General features: G+C 36.2%; 1 protein-coding gene across 4 annotated transcripts; it reads left to right on the top strand.

Annotated features, from left to right (window-relative positions):
* On the top strand, nucleotides 2,458–11,136 carry LOC109223275 (transcription termination factor MTEF18, mitochondrial-like). 4 transcript variants are annotated; one of them, XM_019387521.1, is made up of 5 exons: nucleotides 2,458–4,598; nucleotides 4,899–4,996; nucleotides 9,496–9,595; nucleotides 10,462–10,535; nucleotides 10,660–11,136. In XM_019387521.1, exon 1 carries the CDS (start codon nucleotides 2,721–2,723, stop codon nucleotides 4,449–4,451), a length of 1,731 nt encoding a protein of 576 aa, XP_019243066.1. In that variant the 5' UTR covers nucleotides 2,458–2,720; the 3' UTR covers nucleotides 4,452–4,598; nucleotides 4,899–4,996; nucleotides 9,496–9,595; nucleotides 10,462–10,535; nucleotides 10,660–11,136. The 4 variants fall into 4 exon arrangements, with proteins under 4 accessions (XP_019243066.1, XP_019243064.1, XP_019243065.1 ...); XM_019387519.1 differs by having other exon boundaries at nucleotides 4,941–4,996; XM_019387520.1 differs by having other exon boundaries at nucleotides 4,948–4,996.

A 17,059-nucleotide genomic window follows, 5' to 3' on the forward strand; every position in this document is an offset into this window, starting at 1 on the left:
ATTGTCTCTTAACTCTACAATTACAATCAATAGCTTAAAAGTAGAAGTAGAAACAACATTTGAAAATGTGGAAGTGTAACTTGGGGCACATCATACAGTCACACTGGGTGTATACCTAATCCAAAATCTAACTCCCTGTGGATTCGACACCGACTTGCGCTGGGTTTTTATTATTGCTTCGACCGCCTCACAACCTATATTTGCAGTGTGAGTTTGGGCGACAACAGGTGCTAACTTCAGAAGTCTAGAGGATAATTGCAAAGCTTTTATTGCCAAACAATGGTGGAAGTTCAGAATCTCTAATTCTCTTTGGTCCCAGTTCCTTAACGCTAAATATTGCAGAATTGAGCATCCTGACACCTTCCAATGGAAGGCTGTCCACTCACATAACTGGAAAGCCATATGTGAGATGAAAAGCAAAGTGGAAGATAAAATTTGGTGGAAGATAGGAAGAGGTAATATCAGCTTTTGGTTTGATAATTGGACTAGCCAAGGACCACTTCAGAGCAAGATAAGACTTATCACAGTCCAACAAAATATCAAAATCAGTAAAGTATACAAAGAGGGTCAATGGGATTGGACTTGTCTGGAGCCTCAACCACCAACTTCAGTAAAAGAGCTGTTAACTAAGTTTCCTATTAATATCTCTCAAGTGAATAAAGATATTCCTTATTGGACTTGTACAAACTTTGAAAAATTCAATGTCTCCGTGCATAGAATATGTTCAGATAGATGAAGCAAATATCATAATTTGACTCAAAAATTTGGCATGAAGATGTCCCGTTCAAGATGGCTTTTCTTACATGGAAAGCCACTCAGAACAGGATCCCTACGGATGAGAGAGTATCAAGATTGGGTATAATCATGGTATCCAGATGTTGTTGTTGCATAGGAGCAAGTATGGCCCCTAGAACAGAATAAATTGACCATCTTTTTTACTCTGGTTTCTATACAATGCAGGTATGGCAATTCTTTGTTGGCGGCATGAGAATCCAATATAGGAACACAACCTTGAGGAATCTTCTTTTTAACTGTTGGAATTTCAAGTATAAAAACTCCGTAGAAAACTATGTGCTAAATATTATGCCTCCCATCATTCTATGGGAGCTTTGGAGTTCTAGATGCGACTATAAGTATGAAAATGAAACTTCAGCGATCAATAGGTCCACATCACTGATCACCTTCAATATCTGCTAACTTACTAGATCACACTTTGCTAGAATTCCTATTCCTGACAACTGGGAAGACATGTGTAGACTCATGGAGCTCAAGCTAACTGAATCATCTACTACTATTCTAGTAAAATGGATCAGACCTCCAATCTAGTTTGTCCAAGTCAACACTGATGGATCAGGTATTAATGGAACATGTGGAGGAGGAGTAATAGTTAGGGATGAAGGTGGCAGGTTCATTATGGCTTTCATTCTACCAGTGGGACAAGGCACAAGCAACTGGGCTGAAGCATCTGCTCTCTTGTATGGTCTTAAATGGTGCATCCAAAAGGGCTACAATTTAGTTATTGGAGAAACTGACTCACTCCTTCTGCAAAATTACATCAAGAATATTTGGCACACTCCCCGGAGAATTGAAGGGCCGTAAAGGAGATAAGAAGTCTGATTGGCAATAATGGCATCATAACTAGACATTGCTTTAGAGAAGCCAATAGAGTTTCTTACAAGTTGGCATCTTTAAGCCATATCGCTTAAGATGTACGTACAACAACCAGTACAATACACTCCCAACGAATTAAAGGTTTGGTGAATACTGATAGATGGCAATTTCTATCTATACGAGTCAAAGAAGAGAAAGCATGTTGCACTCAATTTCGAACCACCTTGAAATATCAATTTTTTTGCCACTTCGCTTAGATTTCTGAATCTTTTTGCTTAATTAATAGTTTGGTTGGCCCAGACTACAAATGTACTCAAGAAGGCCAGGTCTAGCCCTGCTTCTTCAAATGTAATTCCCTCACAAGTGGCAATAAAATCATGACTCGGTTGTTTTGTAAAAAAAAAAGAGAGGATTATAATATGAGGATTAAGTAATGAAGAATTATTTAATAAATATACTTTATATTGGTACTAAACATATAGCGTATAATACAAAAATATATGTTTGTTTTTACGCTAGATAAACTTGAATAAATTTTTATTTCCAATTTTAACCTTTACTTTCTTAAAAAGATTTTTTTAGAAGAGTGGAGAAGGGCAAATATATCATTTTATTATTTTATTTCGGAACTAATAATCTCAGAATAGTTATCCCGCATGAGTATTGTATAAGATAATACCACAATTATAATAAAAATAATCTTAATAATTAATGGAAATAAAAAAAATACCTACTTATCCTTGTACGTTGTAACCTAACCACCCCCAAGAGATAGTTTTTGCAAATTGACAAAATGACCGGATTTTTGTTTTAAAACTACCACATTACCCTGCCAATCCTAAAACCCTTTTGGATTTTGGCCAGAAAAACCACTTCTCTTCCTGAAGTTCTGCTTTGACACCTCTCAAGTCTTCAACCTTGGGCTCCTCGAATGGCTTTCACCTTGCTATAGAATCAGCATACGTCATTGTTGTCAAAGCTCAAAACCCCTTTCCCCTCAGAATCCAAAGCCAATATCCCACAGGTCTCAAGGTAAGGCATTTCTTCAATAAGCTTTTTTCTTGTTCTGTGTCCATGCTTTACTGCATAAAAACCAGATACCATTAGCCATGAACCAACTACAGAAACTGAGAACTCCATTAATTCTCAAATGGGTTTCTTTTGATTTTGTTTTTAACCATTCTAAATCATCAAAATCGATTCTTTGGGCAAGTGGGTCGTTCCACATTGCTGAAAAGGTTAGGTTTTATGCAACTAAAAAGTCTGCTAAATCTAAATTAGAAGAAGAATGTCATTTACCTCGTGCAGTGAGGAAAGAAGCACAAGCTGCTTTGTTAGAGTACTTGCATTCCACAAGAAGTTTGCAGTTTATGGATGCTGAACACATGAGTAAAAACTCACCCTTTTTCCTTTCCAAGTTGTTAGAAAGAGTGGATAGTGAGACTGATATTCGTCATTCTTTAACTCGATTCTTGCGATACCATCCAATCAATGAATTTGAACCATTCTTTGAGAGCATTGGTCTGAGACCTTCTCAGTACTTGGCATTCCTTCCCAGAGATTTGATGTTCTTGAATGATGATCAGAGGTTGCTCGATAGCTATCACGTCTTGTGTAATTATGGTATTTCGCGAAATAAGATAGGAAGGATTTTTGCTGAAGCTCAAGAAGTTTTTAGATATGATCCTGGAGAGCTGGACTCGAAACTTCGTTCTTTTCACGGTGTTGGGCTAGATCAGTCTGCTGTAGTTAAGCTTGTTAGTGCAAGTCCGCATCTTTTGATTGGGAATGTACATACTGAATTTTTTGAAGTTGTTGAGAAATTGAAGGGAGCGGGAGTGGAATACAGTTGGATTGAGGAGCAGTTGAATGGAAATTCCTTCAATTGGAACCAGTTATTCGAACTCATGTGCTTCTTCAACAGGTTGGGGTTTACTGATGAACAATTAGGAAAACTAATATGTCAAATTCCTGGTCTCCTGTTTGATTGTTCCGGACGTACTACATTTTCGCTAATTGGATTCTTGTTGAAATTTGGTTTTCAGAAGCCCGAATTACTTGATGTATTTCTACACTTCCCACAAATTCCAGTAACGAAATTTGTATTCAATATGCGGCAATGCTACCAGTTCTTGATTGAAATTGAGATGTCTGTCCTAGAGATAGGAAGTATTGTTCATGCTCACCCTATATTGCTAGGGTCGTGTGTTTTGAAGAAAGCTACCAGCCTGTTGACTATCCTGAATACTGGGAAGAAGCGGCTTTGTAGTGTGATCAAGGAGAATCCAGAATTTTTGAGGAATTTGGTTCGTGGAGCCAAAGTTGAACGATTGCCAATAGCTGAGGAGGAACTAAGATCCAAAATGATGAAAACTAAGTTCCTTTTGGATTTGGGTTTTGCTGAGAACTCGAGCGAAATGGAGAAAGCTCTCAAAGTATTTCGAGGAAAAGGGGTGGAGCTCCAAGAGAGGTTTGATTGTTTGGTAAATGCTGGTTTGGATACAAAGCATGTTGCGTCAGTGCTGAAAATATATCCGCAAATACTCAATCAAAGGAAAGAGGTACTTGAAGCAAAGATTGATTTCCTTGTGAATAAATTGGGTTATCCGCTGTCTGCTTTAGTTTCGTTTCCATCTTACCTCAACTACACAATTCCAAGAATCACGCTTAGGCTTTCAATGTATAATTGGCTCAGAGATGAAGGAATAGTGGATTCAAAGTTGGCTTTGAGCACTATCATAGCTTCCTCAGAGAAATTATTCATGAAGGCATATGTAAACCCTCATCCTAAAGGCCTTCAAGTTTGGCAAGATCTGAAAAAAGAGATATATCCTGATTAAGTGATAGATATCCTAGTCGCTCCGTCTGGCTACATTGGCAAGGGAAAGGTTGAAGCTTGAAGTCTATTTAAAGTAGCAATCTCCTGCTTAGGTTAAGATGAGTACCATTTCTAAATGTGCTTAAACGAAAAAGGAGCAGGCAGCCAGGTAATTCCGGTTAATGATCCACCATTCAACTAGATTAAGGCTTGTAAAGAATGTTCACGTTTGCACGTAATGTTCACTGTCTTGATTTCACCTTGTCTGTCTTTTCCAATGACAATAGCTTCTAACTGCTTTTACTTGTTGCCTATTAAAAAAAAAAAAAAAAAGAGAGAGAAACTGTGTTTACTTGCTTTGCTATACTGGTAAAAAATTCTTCGTCTTCTTTATGAACTGTTCTTAGCATTGACCTCTCACTTGCTTTATAATTGGTAAGTAAACAAAGGACCATCTTACTTGTACTAGGACTTCTTTTTTGATATGCTGACTTGAACCCACAACTGTAAGGTTCTAGGCAGAGGCGGATCCAAAACTTTGGGAAGATGGTGCACTATTATGAAGAGGTAAATCCAGGATATAATTTTACAGGTTCAACCTTTACTTTTTTCGTATATATCTATACTCCTCAATGTGTCAGACTTGAAAATTCATACACCAAACAAAGAAAGGAAAAATAAGAAAAAATACTTAAGTAATACGCAAGAAATGACTCCAGGCATGCCCATCTCTCGAGGGTGCGCCAAATTCTAGAAAGAAAAAAAGGAAAAAAAAATAAGATAGACATTAGATTTAACTCCCAACCTCACTTAGAAAGGTGCACCCAATAACCATTGCATCGTATGATACTTTGAGCTTGGGTGTACACTTTAAGCATAACATTACTATACATGATCTTGGGAGAGGAGCATGGGTTCACGTGACCCCGGGAATCCCGCTTAGATACCCCCGTGGTTCCAGGTGGAGGGTGATTTACTCTTGAGCTACCCTCTCTTGTCTGTCCTTGTACCAGGACTAAGTACAGATCGTAGGAGAATAATGTTTTTCTTTTGCCAAGTGGAAGACTAAATTCCGGCATTTTGGGCTCATTTTGGTGCTTAGCATTCACGGAAAACTCCCTACTTGTGATCAATAGCATGCTCAAAGCACTCTATTTTGCATCTCTGGAGTTTGACTTTTCAGAAACCATTGAGTCATCATAGATGATAAAGAATGTAATTTGCACTGATTGATCTTCCACTTCATGGGGGTGCTTTCACATGGTTTAGAGGAGACGGTAACCTGTGTGCCTCGAGGTTGGATAGATTCTTAATATCAGAAGGGTGGGATGAGCAGTTTAAGTTGATTAAGCAAAGAGTTCTTCCTAGAGTGAATTCAGATCACTGTCCTATTCTCTTGGAATGTGGGGACTGGAAAAAAGGGAAAGGCTACTTCAAATTTGAGAATATGTGGTTTGAACACACGCAATTTGCAGACATGGTTGATAAATGGTGGAAGTCTTATAATATTCAAGGCAAGCCAGATATTGTCTTAGCAAAGAAGTTGAGGTTGCTGAAAACTGACATTAAAAAGTGGAATAAAGAAGTGTTCGGAAATTTAGAAGAAAGAAAAAATAAGGCCTTGGCAAGACTGGAAGAGTTGGATCATGGTGGTCTCTTTAATCATAATGAAGAGCAGATGGTGGTAGAGAGAAGTTCCATTAAAAAAGAGCTCGAGGAGATTTTTAAGTATGAGGAAATTCCTTGGAGACAAAAATCTAGGTGTCTATGGATCCAAAAAGGTGACAGAAATACTAGATTTTTTCACAAACAAGCTAATGCTCACAAAAGATATAACAGCATTGACAGATTAGTGGTCGATGGGGAGCTAGAGGAAGATGAGAAGATTATAAGAGAACATATCCTGGGATTTTATGAGAAACTTTTTAAAGACACTGAAGCTTGGAGACCAGTGTGGATGGATGGAAATTTGAACAAACTGTCCGATGAAGAAAGGGATTGGCTGCAGAGACCTTTCACTATGGAAGAGGTAGAGAAGATTGTTAACCTCTGCAAAGGGGACAAGGCACCGGGCCCGGATGGTTTTAATCTATCTTTCTTTCAGAAATGCTGGAGTACAGTAAAGAAGGATATCTGAGATACTGTGGAACTTTTCTATCAAGAAGGTACATTTGCAAACAGCTTCAATTCTACTTTCATTACATTGATACCTAAGAAAAAGGGGGCGATGGAGATAAAAGACTACAGACCAATTAGCCTGCTGGGAAGTATCTATAAGATAATTGCTAAGGTGTTGGCAGAAAGGCTCAAGTTGGTGATTGATAAACTAATTTCAGCCAATCAGAACGCATTCATAAAGGATAGACAAATAGCTGATGCTGCTTTGGTGGCCAATGAATGTGTGGAATACTTGTTCAAAAGAGGAGGTAGGGGTGTGGCTTGCAAGCTTGATCTTGAGAAAGCCTATGACCATGTAAATTGGTCATGTTTGCTGAATGTTCCGAGACAAATGAATTTTGGTGAGAAATGGGTGAACTGGATTAAGTACTGTGTGTCAACTGTTAGATTTTCAATATTAATTAATGGAGGTCCACAAGGTTTTTTTAAATCTCGGAGAGGATTCAGACAGGGAGATCCCCTATCTCCTTATCTTTTTGTGTTGATGATGGCAATTCTGAGTAGAATGATTAAAAGAGCTGAAGATTTTGGATGGATTAAAGGCCTAAACATTGGAAGGACTGGGGAGGAAAACTTGGTCATATCACATATCTTATATGCTGATGATACTTTACTTTTGTGTGATGCTGAGAAAGAACAATTTTTATATCTTAGAGTGGTATTGTTGTGCTTTGAAGCTGTGACTGGTTTAAAAGTTAATTTAGCAAAAAGTAGTGTATTCGGCATAAATGCAGAGCCAAGTGTTAAAGAAATTGCTGATATACTGGGATGTAAAGTGGAGGATTTCCCTACTGTATATTTAGGCCTTCCTTTGGGGGCGAAAAAGAATGACCAGAGGATCTAGCAAGGAGTTCTTGATAGATGTGCAAATAAACTGGTTCCATGGAAGAAACAATATCCATCCTTTGGGGGCAGACTCACTCCTATTAATAGTGTATTAGATGGAATTCTAACTTACTTGATGTCCTTATTTCCGATTCCCTCGGCTGTGGAAAAGAAATTAAATTCGATGAGGAACAATTTTTTATGGGATGGAAATGCAGAAAAGAAAAAGATGTACTTGGTTAAATGGCAAGTAGTAATGAGGGACAAAAAAAGAGGAGGCCTGGGAGTTAGGAATCTGAGGTTACACAACAAGAGTCTTTTGATTAAATGGTTGTGGAGGTATTGTAATGAAGATAGTAAGCTCTGGAAAAGATTGGTGGATGCAAAATATGGGAAGAAAGAAGAGTGGAGGCCTAACCTAGTGTTAGGATCTACAAAAGGAAGTGTGTGGGGAAGCATCTGCAAGTTGTGGGAAGATTTTCACTGTTATACAAGGTTGGAAGTGGGTAATGGGTGTAGAATAAAGTTTTGGACTGATATGTGGTTGGGAAGTGAATGTTTGAGCTCCAAGTTTCCAACGTTATTCAGTTGTTCAACTAACAAAAAGGGAACTGTTGCAGAATTTTACTCTACTACTGGTTGGCAAATTAATTGCAGAAGAGGTCTAAATGATTGGGAGATGGATGACATATGTCAGTTATTACAGCAATTGGATGCTGTTGCTGTGGAAGAAAACAAGAGGGATTCGTTGATTTGGATTTCAAGTAGGGATAAGAAGTTCTCAGTCAAGAGTTGTTACAATTTACTACAACAGCAGATAGGACACTGGGAATCTGGTTGGCCATGGAAGATACTCTGGAAGACTAAAGCACCTGTAAAGGTGGCATGTTTCGGGTGGATTGCTACTATGGGAGCTTGTTTGACCCAAGATAACCTGCAGAAAAGAGGGTTTGCACTAAGTAATAGATGTTATCTATGTGAAAGAGACCAGGAAACTTCAAATCACCTTCTTCTACATTGTGAAATCTCAAGGCAGTGTTGGGATCTTTTCTTGAATATCTGTGGAGTATCCTGGGTAATGCCCCACAATGTTAGGAGTTTGCTGGAGAGCTGGCAGAGTCAAAAAATAGCTAAAAGACAACAACAATTTTGGAATACCATTCCTCTATGCATCTTTTGGACTTTATGGCTGGAAAGAAACAAGGGATGCTTTGAAGGACAAAGAAGACATATCTCTAGAATTAAGAACAATTGTCTGCATAATTTGTATTTCTGGTGTAAGAGCAGTATTTTGGAGAATGTAGATCAATATTTAGACTTTATTGAGATGCTTGGAATGTTATTGTAACTGGCTATTCTGGAGCCTTCTTTCATGTAATTTTGTGTACCTTCTTGGTACTTATTTAATGAAATATTTACCTTATCAAAAAAAAAAATGTAATTTGCCACTTTTATTGACGTCAATAAGTTTGTAAGTCTTCTTTCTTTCTTTCTGTTTTTTAAGTCAACTCCATAATTGATGAATCTAGTAACTAGATAACTGTAGGATTGACCAGAATTCAAGAGAACCGTTTATCATTTTGAATACGACCAAACACTGGGCTGGAAAAATACATCTACCGAAAACTTAGAATTCTTGGATATTTATGAAGATAGTATTTAGCAAAAGATCAAAACACAGTAAAAAGTCAAAATGATAAGAACAGTTAAGGAAACCATAAAGGAGATCTACATAGTATGCATCAAAAAAAATAAGGGAGAGACTGTAGATAGCACTAGAATTTAGATAAGGGTAGCTGGGGTATGCTGCGGATATGAATGTACCTCTTCTTCTCTCTCCGTTTCCCCCTCTCTCTCTCTTGTTCTGCCTCTTCTTCTTTATTGAGTTGCCATTCTGTATATGGTGAAGCTATGGCACCAATATGCTCTTTACTCTAGCATGGTTTTCATTTCATTCTCTTTCCACTGTTTTATTTTCCTTTCTGCCCATAAATGGTTCTCTTATTTTATCATTCTTGTATCTATCCATTCCACTGTGTATTTTGACAGTAAATATCACGCAGGTGCATTTCAGATCAAGGTATTAAGCTATATGACATGCAGCACGAAGCCCCAAAGCCAACTTTGCGTGCATGCTGTGCACATTGATCAATGCAGGAAGAGGTGAGGATAAATACAAATAAAGAAAACTAAGAGATCCCCTGCTAAGACTACTATAATCAATAAAAGGCTTTCTTTTTCATTTATATATCCTTTTATTATCAAACATAAAACCAGAACCTTCATCCACAACATGCCAATCCAATCTAGAGTTGTATCCTTGGCAACAGGAATATTACTTGCTATATTTTCATGGATTAGATATTTTCATGTCTGAATGTTGCTTTCAATCCGCAAGCAAAAATGCAGTCAGAAAAATAAAAATGCATTCTGTTGTTGCTAGCTTCTTTTTACAGTCACGTTGTTGTGTTTTATTCTTCTGCATAATTCCTATACGAGCACTAATTAAAGGAAAAAAGGAAAAAAAGACATCTTTTATAAACAAGAAAGTTCCCTATTTTTATCATTACACATTTTCTTCTGGGGCCTCCAGTTAGTTGCATGGGATTTGCATTGTTCTGTTATTGGTCATATACAGGGATAATCAGCTGTACTCTTTACTTAATATCGTATAGCATTAGTATGTTCATATTTATGAAAGAGTGGAATACGCAAGCCTGTATAATCATGTCAAACACAAGTTTTCCAAATTTTTTTTCCTTATTCAAGTTCATTTATATTGAGTTAAATAGTTATTTCATTAACCTGAGATGTCTCACATACTTTTTCTCAAAATAAAATTATGTTGGATATTATAACATTAATAAATTTTCATATTTAATTTTGGGCAAGTAAACTAGTTTCCTAAGCTTTACATTCTATGTTTACCTTAATTTTTCCTTGTTTTCCTATTTTTCAATTTTTTTTGGTTGTTTTCTTTTAATTATTGATGGATCAATTAGATTGATGTCACTGATCATTGCCTGCAGCTGTTAACAGATCGGCAATCTTTCTGGTTGATCGCAATAAGGGAATCGGAGCCGGGAGGTGAACAACATCAAAGGTAATTTGATGGATGACCAAGTTTTGTTGTTCTGGTATAGTTTAACTTTTTCATGGATGGATAGATTCGATACTCGTGCTAGCCTTACTATTTGCCTTTGTACATTCCTGCAATGTCTTAACAGTTCCAAAAGCAGCGCAGAATCACTCTAACAAGTAAACATCACGACAAGAAATCTCTAAGGTCTTATGGAATCACAAGATTCTGCACAATTGTCTGTTTAACTTCAAGAAAACGAGCAAGGTCAATAAGGCTGAATGAAGGCTTTGACTCTTCCCTATGCATTCCAGCTATGAGTTTGTTAGGGTCAATGCTCTCAAGTATCTCAGTGAAAACTCAGTTTTGTTCTGCTAATATGTAAACTTGGTTCTTCTGGTTCCTTTGTCCCAGCTTATTCAACCATGGAAAAACTACATTTTTATTTGTTTATAGAGGAATGATTCTCTTGTATGAGAACCGCCATTTGCGCAAAATTCTCCTCACTAAATAGAGCGATAAAAAATTCTTATTCCTCATTCACTTTCAGTGCTCACCCTTCCCGGTATGAATGTGCCAATGTGTAATACACTGACAAGAACAAAGAAGGGTTGTTTCCTCAAAATGCAGGTTTCAGCTTCCCCTGTATTAATGATAGTTTCAATTTTATCCATGCAAAACTTTTTTGAATGTGTTTGGTGTGATAGAAGTCATTTTCGTAAGATGTTTTTCGCTGTTTAGTGTGACCTATAGCTCACAGGATCAAGCCGTGAAAGCAGCCACTAATGCTTGCATTAAGGTGGAAGTGCAGTCCTTCCCCGGAAAATGCGTGAACACGGGATGCCTTGTGCACCGGGCCGCCCCTTTTTTAGTTGGAGAGCAAAAAATGTTTTCAGAAAAAGAACATTTATCATAGATCGATAATGATATTAGCAAACCTTTACCTGATAGTGTTTGAGTACTAAAGGTGGAGAATAATAATGTCCCAAGAACCAGTGCATTGTTAAGGGCAAAGTGATTGCTTTGTTCTTATTGTGGTAATCAATGTTTGATGTGATAGAAATTTGGTAAAACTGGACAAGACGGCAGTGTTCTTTCGATCACGTGTGCTTTATATCCTTATCTTCATATTGACCTCTGAGATAATAGTAGCCTCTACTTTTCTACACGCCAATACAATGATACTCCTTCCGGTCCACAATAAGTGACCAATTTATTTTTTTATTTTGGTCCAAAATAAGTATCCATTTATATAATAAAAAAAAATTCAATTTATTTTTTCAAAATTATCCTTATGTACCTCCTCGTCACAGGTGCGACCTCAGCTGACATTGCCTCCCTCACGCAGATGCAACACAACCCACGCGGGGACGCCATCACACATGCGCACCTTATCACCGCAAGTGCGATCCCTACTTGTTCAACAATAGCAAACACTTTTAAAAATGCACGAAACCAATCCGAACTCAACCCCTGGGCCATAGTACAAAGATCATAACAAGTATATAAACCTTATACGAACCAGCTCAAAAACTCTTTACATCAAAAATCAAGAATCGAACATCAAAACTCAAAAATTTTCAAATGTTCATAAGTTCAAATTTCTAACTCTCAACAAGAAGCGACGAGCCGGCCTTAGGTCACCCGGGGCCCCAACCAAACATACGTACAAGTCCAAAATCATCATACGAACCTACTAGAAGTCGTTTATTAAGAATGTTGACCGTGGTCAACTTCAACAACATATAAACTCTAGAATCAAGATTTCTCTTTCAAACATCATCAGATAAATATATCTAAGATTTCAAATCACGAAGATAGCTTTTGGCGATAGATTCCAAATTTGTTTTGAAAAATCTGATTTGGATGAAGTTTGGTTTGAAGATGAAAATGTGCTTGGACATACGTTTTCAAAATATATTTTCCAACTTTATTTTGAAAAAACATGTATATAATTCCCAAGTTTTGGGATTTTGGCCCAAAATCAGCTCAATAGCTGGTTTTGGAATTTGAAATTTGGAATTTGATCAAAATATGGGCAAAATTTATGACCAAACATGAGTTTTGAAAATAAATCCCAAATTTATTTTGGCAAAACTCATGGTCAAACGGGGCCGAAATGGAAAGTTATACTCAAAATGACCTATTGGGTCGTTACAACCACAACATCAACCTTGTTTTTTTTATTTTTTATTTTTTATTTGACGATTAATACTTCTTCGAAGTCATCGTTAATAGAAATTTCTTTGCCCTTCCTTTTTGTGGTTTAGAGACAGATGAACCTTCAATTACATTAGTATTTTGCCTGTCATGCTTTATCTTTATCCTAGCCTCTACCCTTATTTCGTAAAAAATATCAGGCAATATTTGGTAAGTAATAACCTTTCTATTAGGTGTAAATAAGTTTATAACGTGATATATATCGGTAAAAATTCCTTTTAAGAAATGAGCTTAAGTCTAAACAGGGAGTGCTTCTGAAATAAGTAGACAAAAATCAAAATAATAATTAAAAGGTATAAAAAATTATAATTATTTATAAAAAAATGATTATCCTATATATAAATAATTATAAAATTTATGCATATAATTTATTGGTTTGATTTGGCTATTTTATTTTCTATTTTTTTACTGGAATCAAAATCAAACAAAATATTAACGATTTTTAAAATTTAAAACTAAACCAAATTAAGAAAAAATTTCAATTTTTAATCGTTTGGTCCGATTTCCGGTTTGGATCGATTTTTCGCTAGATAGTGAATACCCCTAATTAACCCCTACAAAAGCAAGAAACCCAATCATGCATTTGCACAGTTTAAGTGATAGACGATTTAATCTAAATAAACGTTCACCTAATTGGTTAAACAAAAAATAGCTAGCGAATATATAATATATAATATAATTAATATATACGGGTTAGGAAAACTAAACAGGAATTTAACACTACTTGTGTAAAGAGCCTTTTATGATACTTCCTCTAGTCCACTTTAATTATTTTTTTGGCTATTTTTACACATATTAAGGAATTCACCTTTAAACATTAATTAAACATAAAAACCTTAATTTATTCATTAAAAATATAATAAAAACTATTAGACTCTTAACTTCAAGGGCAACTTTGAAAAAAAAAATAAGTGTGCGTTTGGACATAAGAATTGTAAAATTCCAAAAAAAAAAGTGAAAATTTTTTCGAGTGAAAGTGATATTTGAAAATTAGAGATGTGTTTGGACATGAATAAATTTTTGGGTTGTTTTTAAAGTTTTGTGAGTGATCTGAGTGAAAATTTTGAAAAACAGCTTTTTGAAGTTTTTCAAATTTTCGAAAAATTCCAAAATTCATCTTCAGTGAAAATTGAAAATTTATGACCAAACACTGATTTCGAAAATAAGTGAAATTTTTTCGAAAAAAATAAAAAAATTCTTATGTTCAAACGGGCTCTAATTCCTACTTGATATCTGAAAAAAGTCAAATATTATGGACCATAAAAATAAGACCAAAAAATTAATTAAAATGGACCAGAGGGAGTAACCAACTCATCACATGTGGCCATGCCAGGTGTAAGGCAGATAGCCCACAACAGAATGAGGGCCTTTTCGTCATTTCCTGTTTGACTTACTACTCGCTCTGTTCCAGTTTATGTGAACCTATTTTCTTTTTAGTCCATTCCAAAAAGAATGACCCCTTTCTAAATTTGGTAAAAATTTAGCCTAAACTTACAATTCTGCCCTTAATGAGAAGCTTTTATAACCACACAAATACTCTGGGCCCCTTTTTGACTTGTTTAGGACCACAAATTCTAAGAAGTCTTCATTTTTTCTTAAACTCCATGCCCAGTCAAACAGGTTCACATAAATTGGAAAGAAGGGAGTAATAATTAGCCCTACTATAAACCAATTGGACTCTTTGGATTCACATACGCAAGGAATATTTACTGCTAATCATAGTTAAATAAAAAGACGTTGCAACTGGCTCGTCTTCCCAAAGACAAAATTAACCTTCATTTTTTTTTATAATAATTTTAAAAATTAATTTTCTTACTCTTCGTTTCTTTTGTTAGGATTTGTCAAACCTTAAATGGGGACCAGCAGAGATTGCATTCCATCTCAGCACAAAAATTCACGCGCTTTTCGGAAAAGCATGGTGAATCATTAAAATACAAATCTAAAAGATAAGAATATTTTTAGCAATAAAACAGCGATTTACCATAAAGTAATACTTCCTCCGATTCACAAAAAGTGATCAATTTGTTTTTGACACGCCCATTAAGAAAATACTAAATTCTATACAAAAATACCTAGTATGACTAAACTACCCTTAATTAAATATTTAATGTGAGGAGTAAGAAAACTTTTTAGGGATATGTACATAAGGGTAATTTTGTAAAATCAAATTGAATTCTTTCTTGATTATATAAATGGACAGTTATTTTGGACCAAAATAAAAAAGCAAATTGTTCACTTATTGTGGACCGGAGGGAGTAATGAAAAGTACATCCTGTCCATAATAAGTGGATTTTTATCTTTTATTTTGGTCCAAAATAAGTGTTCTAGTCGAAAAGGAATTAACTTTATTTTTTTAAATTTTACCCTCATTTACATATCTCAATGTATCAAGTTAACAATATGCAAACTTTAATTAAGGGTAATATAATCAAAATACCCTTTTTCTCTAGGAGTTAGCATCTTATAAGGGGTGTGCCAAATAACAAAATGTCACTTATTATGAACCGGAGGGGAGTACTACAAATGGGAAAAGACAACAACAACAACAACAACAACCACAACGACCTAGTAAAATCCCACAGGTGAGGGGTTTGGGGAGGGTAGTGTGTGCGTAGACCTTACCCCTACCCTGATGGAGTAGAGAGGCTGTTTCCGATAGACCATCGGGTCAAGAAAACGAACAAGACAGAAAGAGATAATATATCAGTACCATCAACAGAAACCATAGAAATAATAACAACATCATAAGAACCAGAAAATAGATGAAACGCAATAATAATAACCAGTAAATAAGGCCTAGTTCTATAAAAAAACGGACGAATAGAGTGAACACAACATTAACCTCTAACAGTCTAAGACACCCTATTAGACTAGCCACACCCGGTACGAAAAAGAAAAATGCTCAACTACATCCTAACTTTCAACCCTAATGCTCGACCTCCACACCTTCCTATCAAGGGCCATGTCCTCAGAAATCGGAAGCTGCGCTATGTCCTGCCTGATCAGCTCTCCCCAATACTTCTTAGGCGGCTCTCTACCTCTTCTCGTACCTGCCAAAGCCAACCGCTCATACATGTAACCGAGGCAGCAGGGCTTCTCCTCCGCACATGCCCGAACCATCTGGGCCTCGCTTCCTGCATCTTGCCATCTATAGGAGCCACGCCTACCTTCTCCCGTACATCATTTCTAATCTTATCCATCCTAGTATGCCCGCACATCCTCCTCAACATCCTCATTTCTGCTACTCTCATCTTCTCTATATGTGAGTTTTAACCGGCGAACACTTTACCCCATACAACATGGCTGGTCTAACCACCGCTCTATAAAACTTACCTTTGAGTATTGATGATACTTTCTTCTCACACATGACTCCAGATGCTAACCTCCATTTCATCTATCCCACTCCTATACGGTGCGTGATGTCCTCGTGGATCTCCCCGTCCTCCTGGATAATCGACCCAAGGTACTTGAAACTGTCTCTCTTGGGGATGGCCTATGATCTAAGCCTCACATCCATGCCCGCTTCCAGCAACTCGACACTAAACTTGCACTCCATATATTCCGTCTTAGTCCTGCTTAACTTGAAACCCTTAGATTTAAGGGCCTGTCTCCGAACCACCAGCCTCTTCTCAATATAAATCATGACGACAACCGACCATAAGGAAGAAAACATAAATCTTTTCAATATCATGACGACAACCGACCATAAGGAAGAATAGGTACATTGCACTAATGAGAATTGTCTAATTCTTTTGGGGTATTAGAAGGGGAAAACCTAGCGATAAATTCATTACTTCTTGTAATAACAAATTAAAGTTTATATAAATATCTATAATGTAGCTATTTATAGAGACTTATTTGCATTTCATCAAGAAATTAAAAAAATAAATGATATTACCACTCCTAGGTCATATTTTGTTAATAATCACAAGATATGGTATGATTGGATAAGACTTGTTACAATTAATTTTACATTACAAAATATTTCATCATGTGTAAAGTATAGAGAGGTAGCTTTCCTGATAGAAGAAACATGTGTGACAAACTATTATTGTTTTATCCTATCATGTAAAATTAGACATGACTTTAAGTGATGGAATAACTTTTTTTCCTAATATACAACAAGAATGAAAATTATTTTCATCAAACTCTTATCTTTCATATATTATCTAATCCCAATATTCAAGTCCACTAAATTTCAAAACTCTTTTTTTTTTCGTTCGTAGAAAACCTCATTAACTAACATTAATTAAAGCCATGATATGTTCATAAATATTTTTCCCTAACTTAATATCATACACACTTCCTCCTCCTCCCCCTTTCCCCTC

This window comes from Nicotiana attenuata, chromosome 3 (assembly GCF_001879085.1).
Source record: "Nicotiana attenuata strain UT chromosome 3, NIATTr2, whole genome shotgun sequence".
NCBI classification, from domain to species: Eukaryota; Viridiplantae; Streptophyta; class Magnoliopsida; order Solanales; family Solanaceae; genus Nicotiana; species Nicotiana attenuata.

Excerpts from the sequence above, each read along its gene's own strand:
- LOC109223275 (XM_019387521.1), top strand. The coding sequence starts at position 2,721 with ATGAACCAACTACAGAAACTGAGAACTCCATTAATTCTCAAATGGGTT.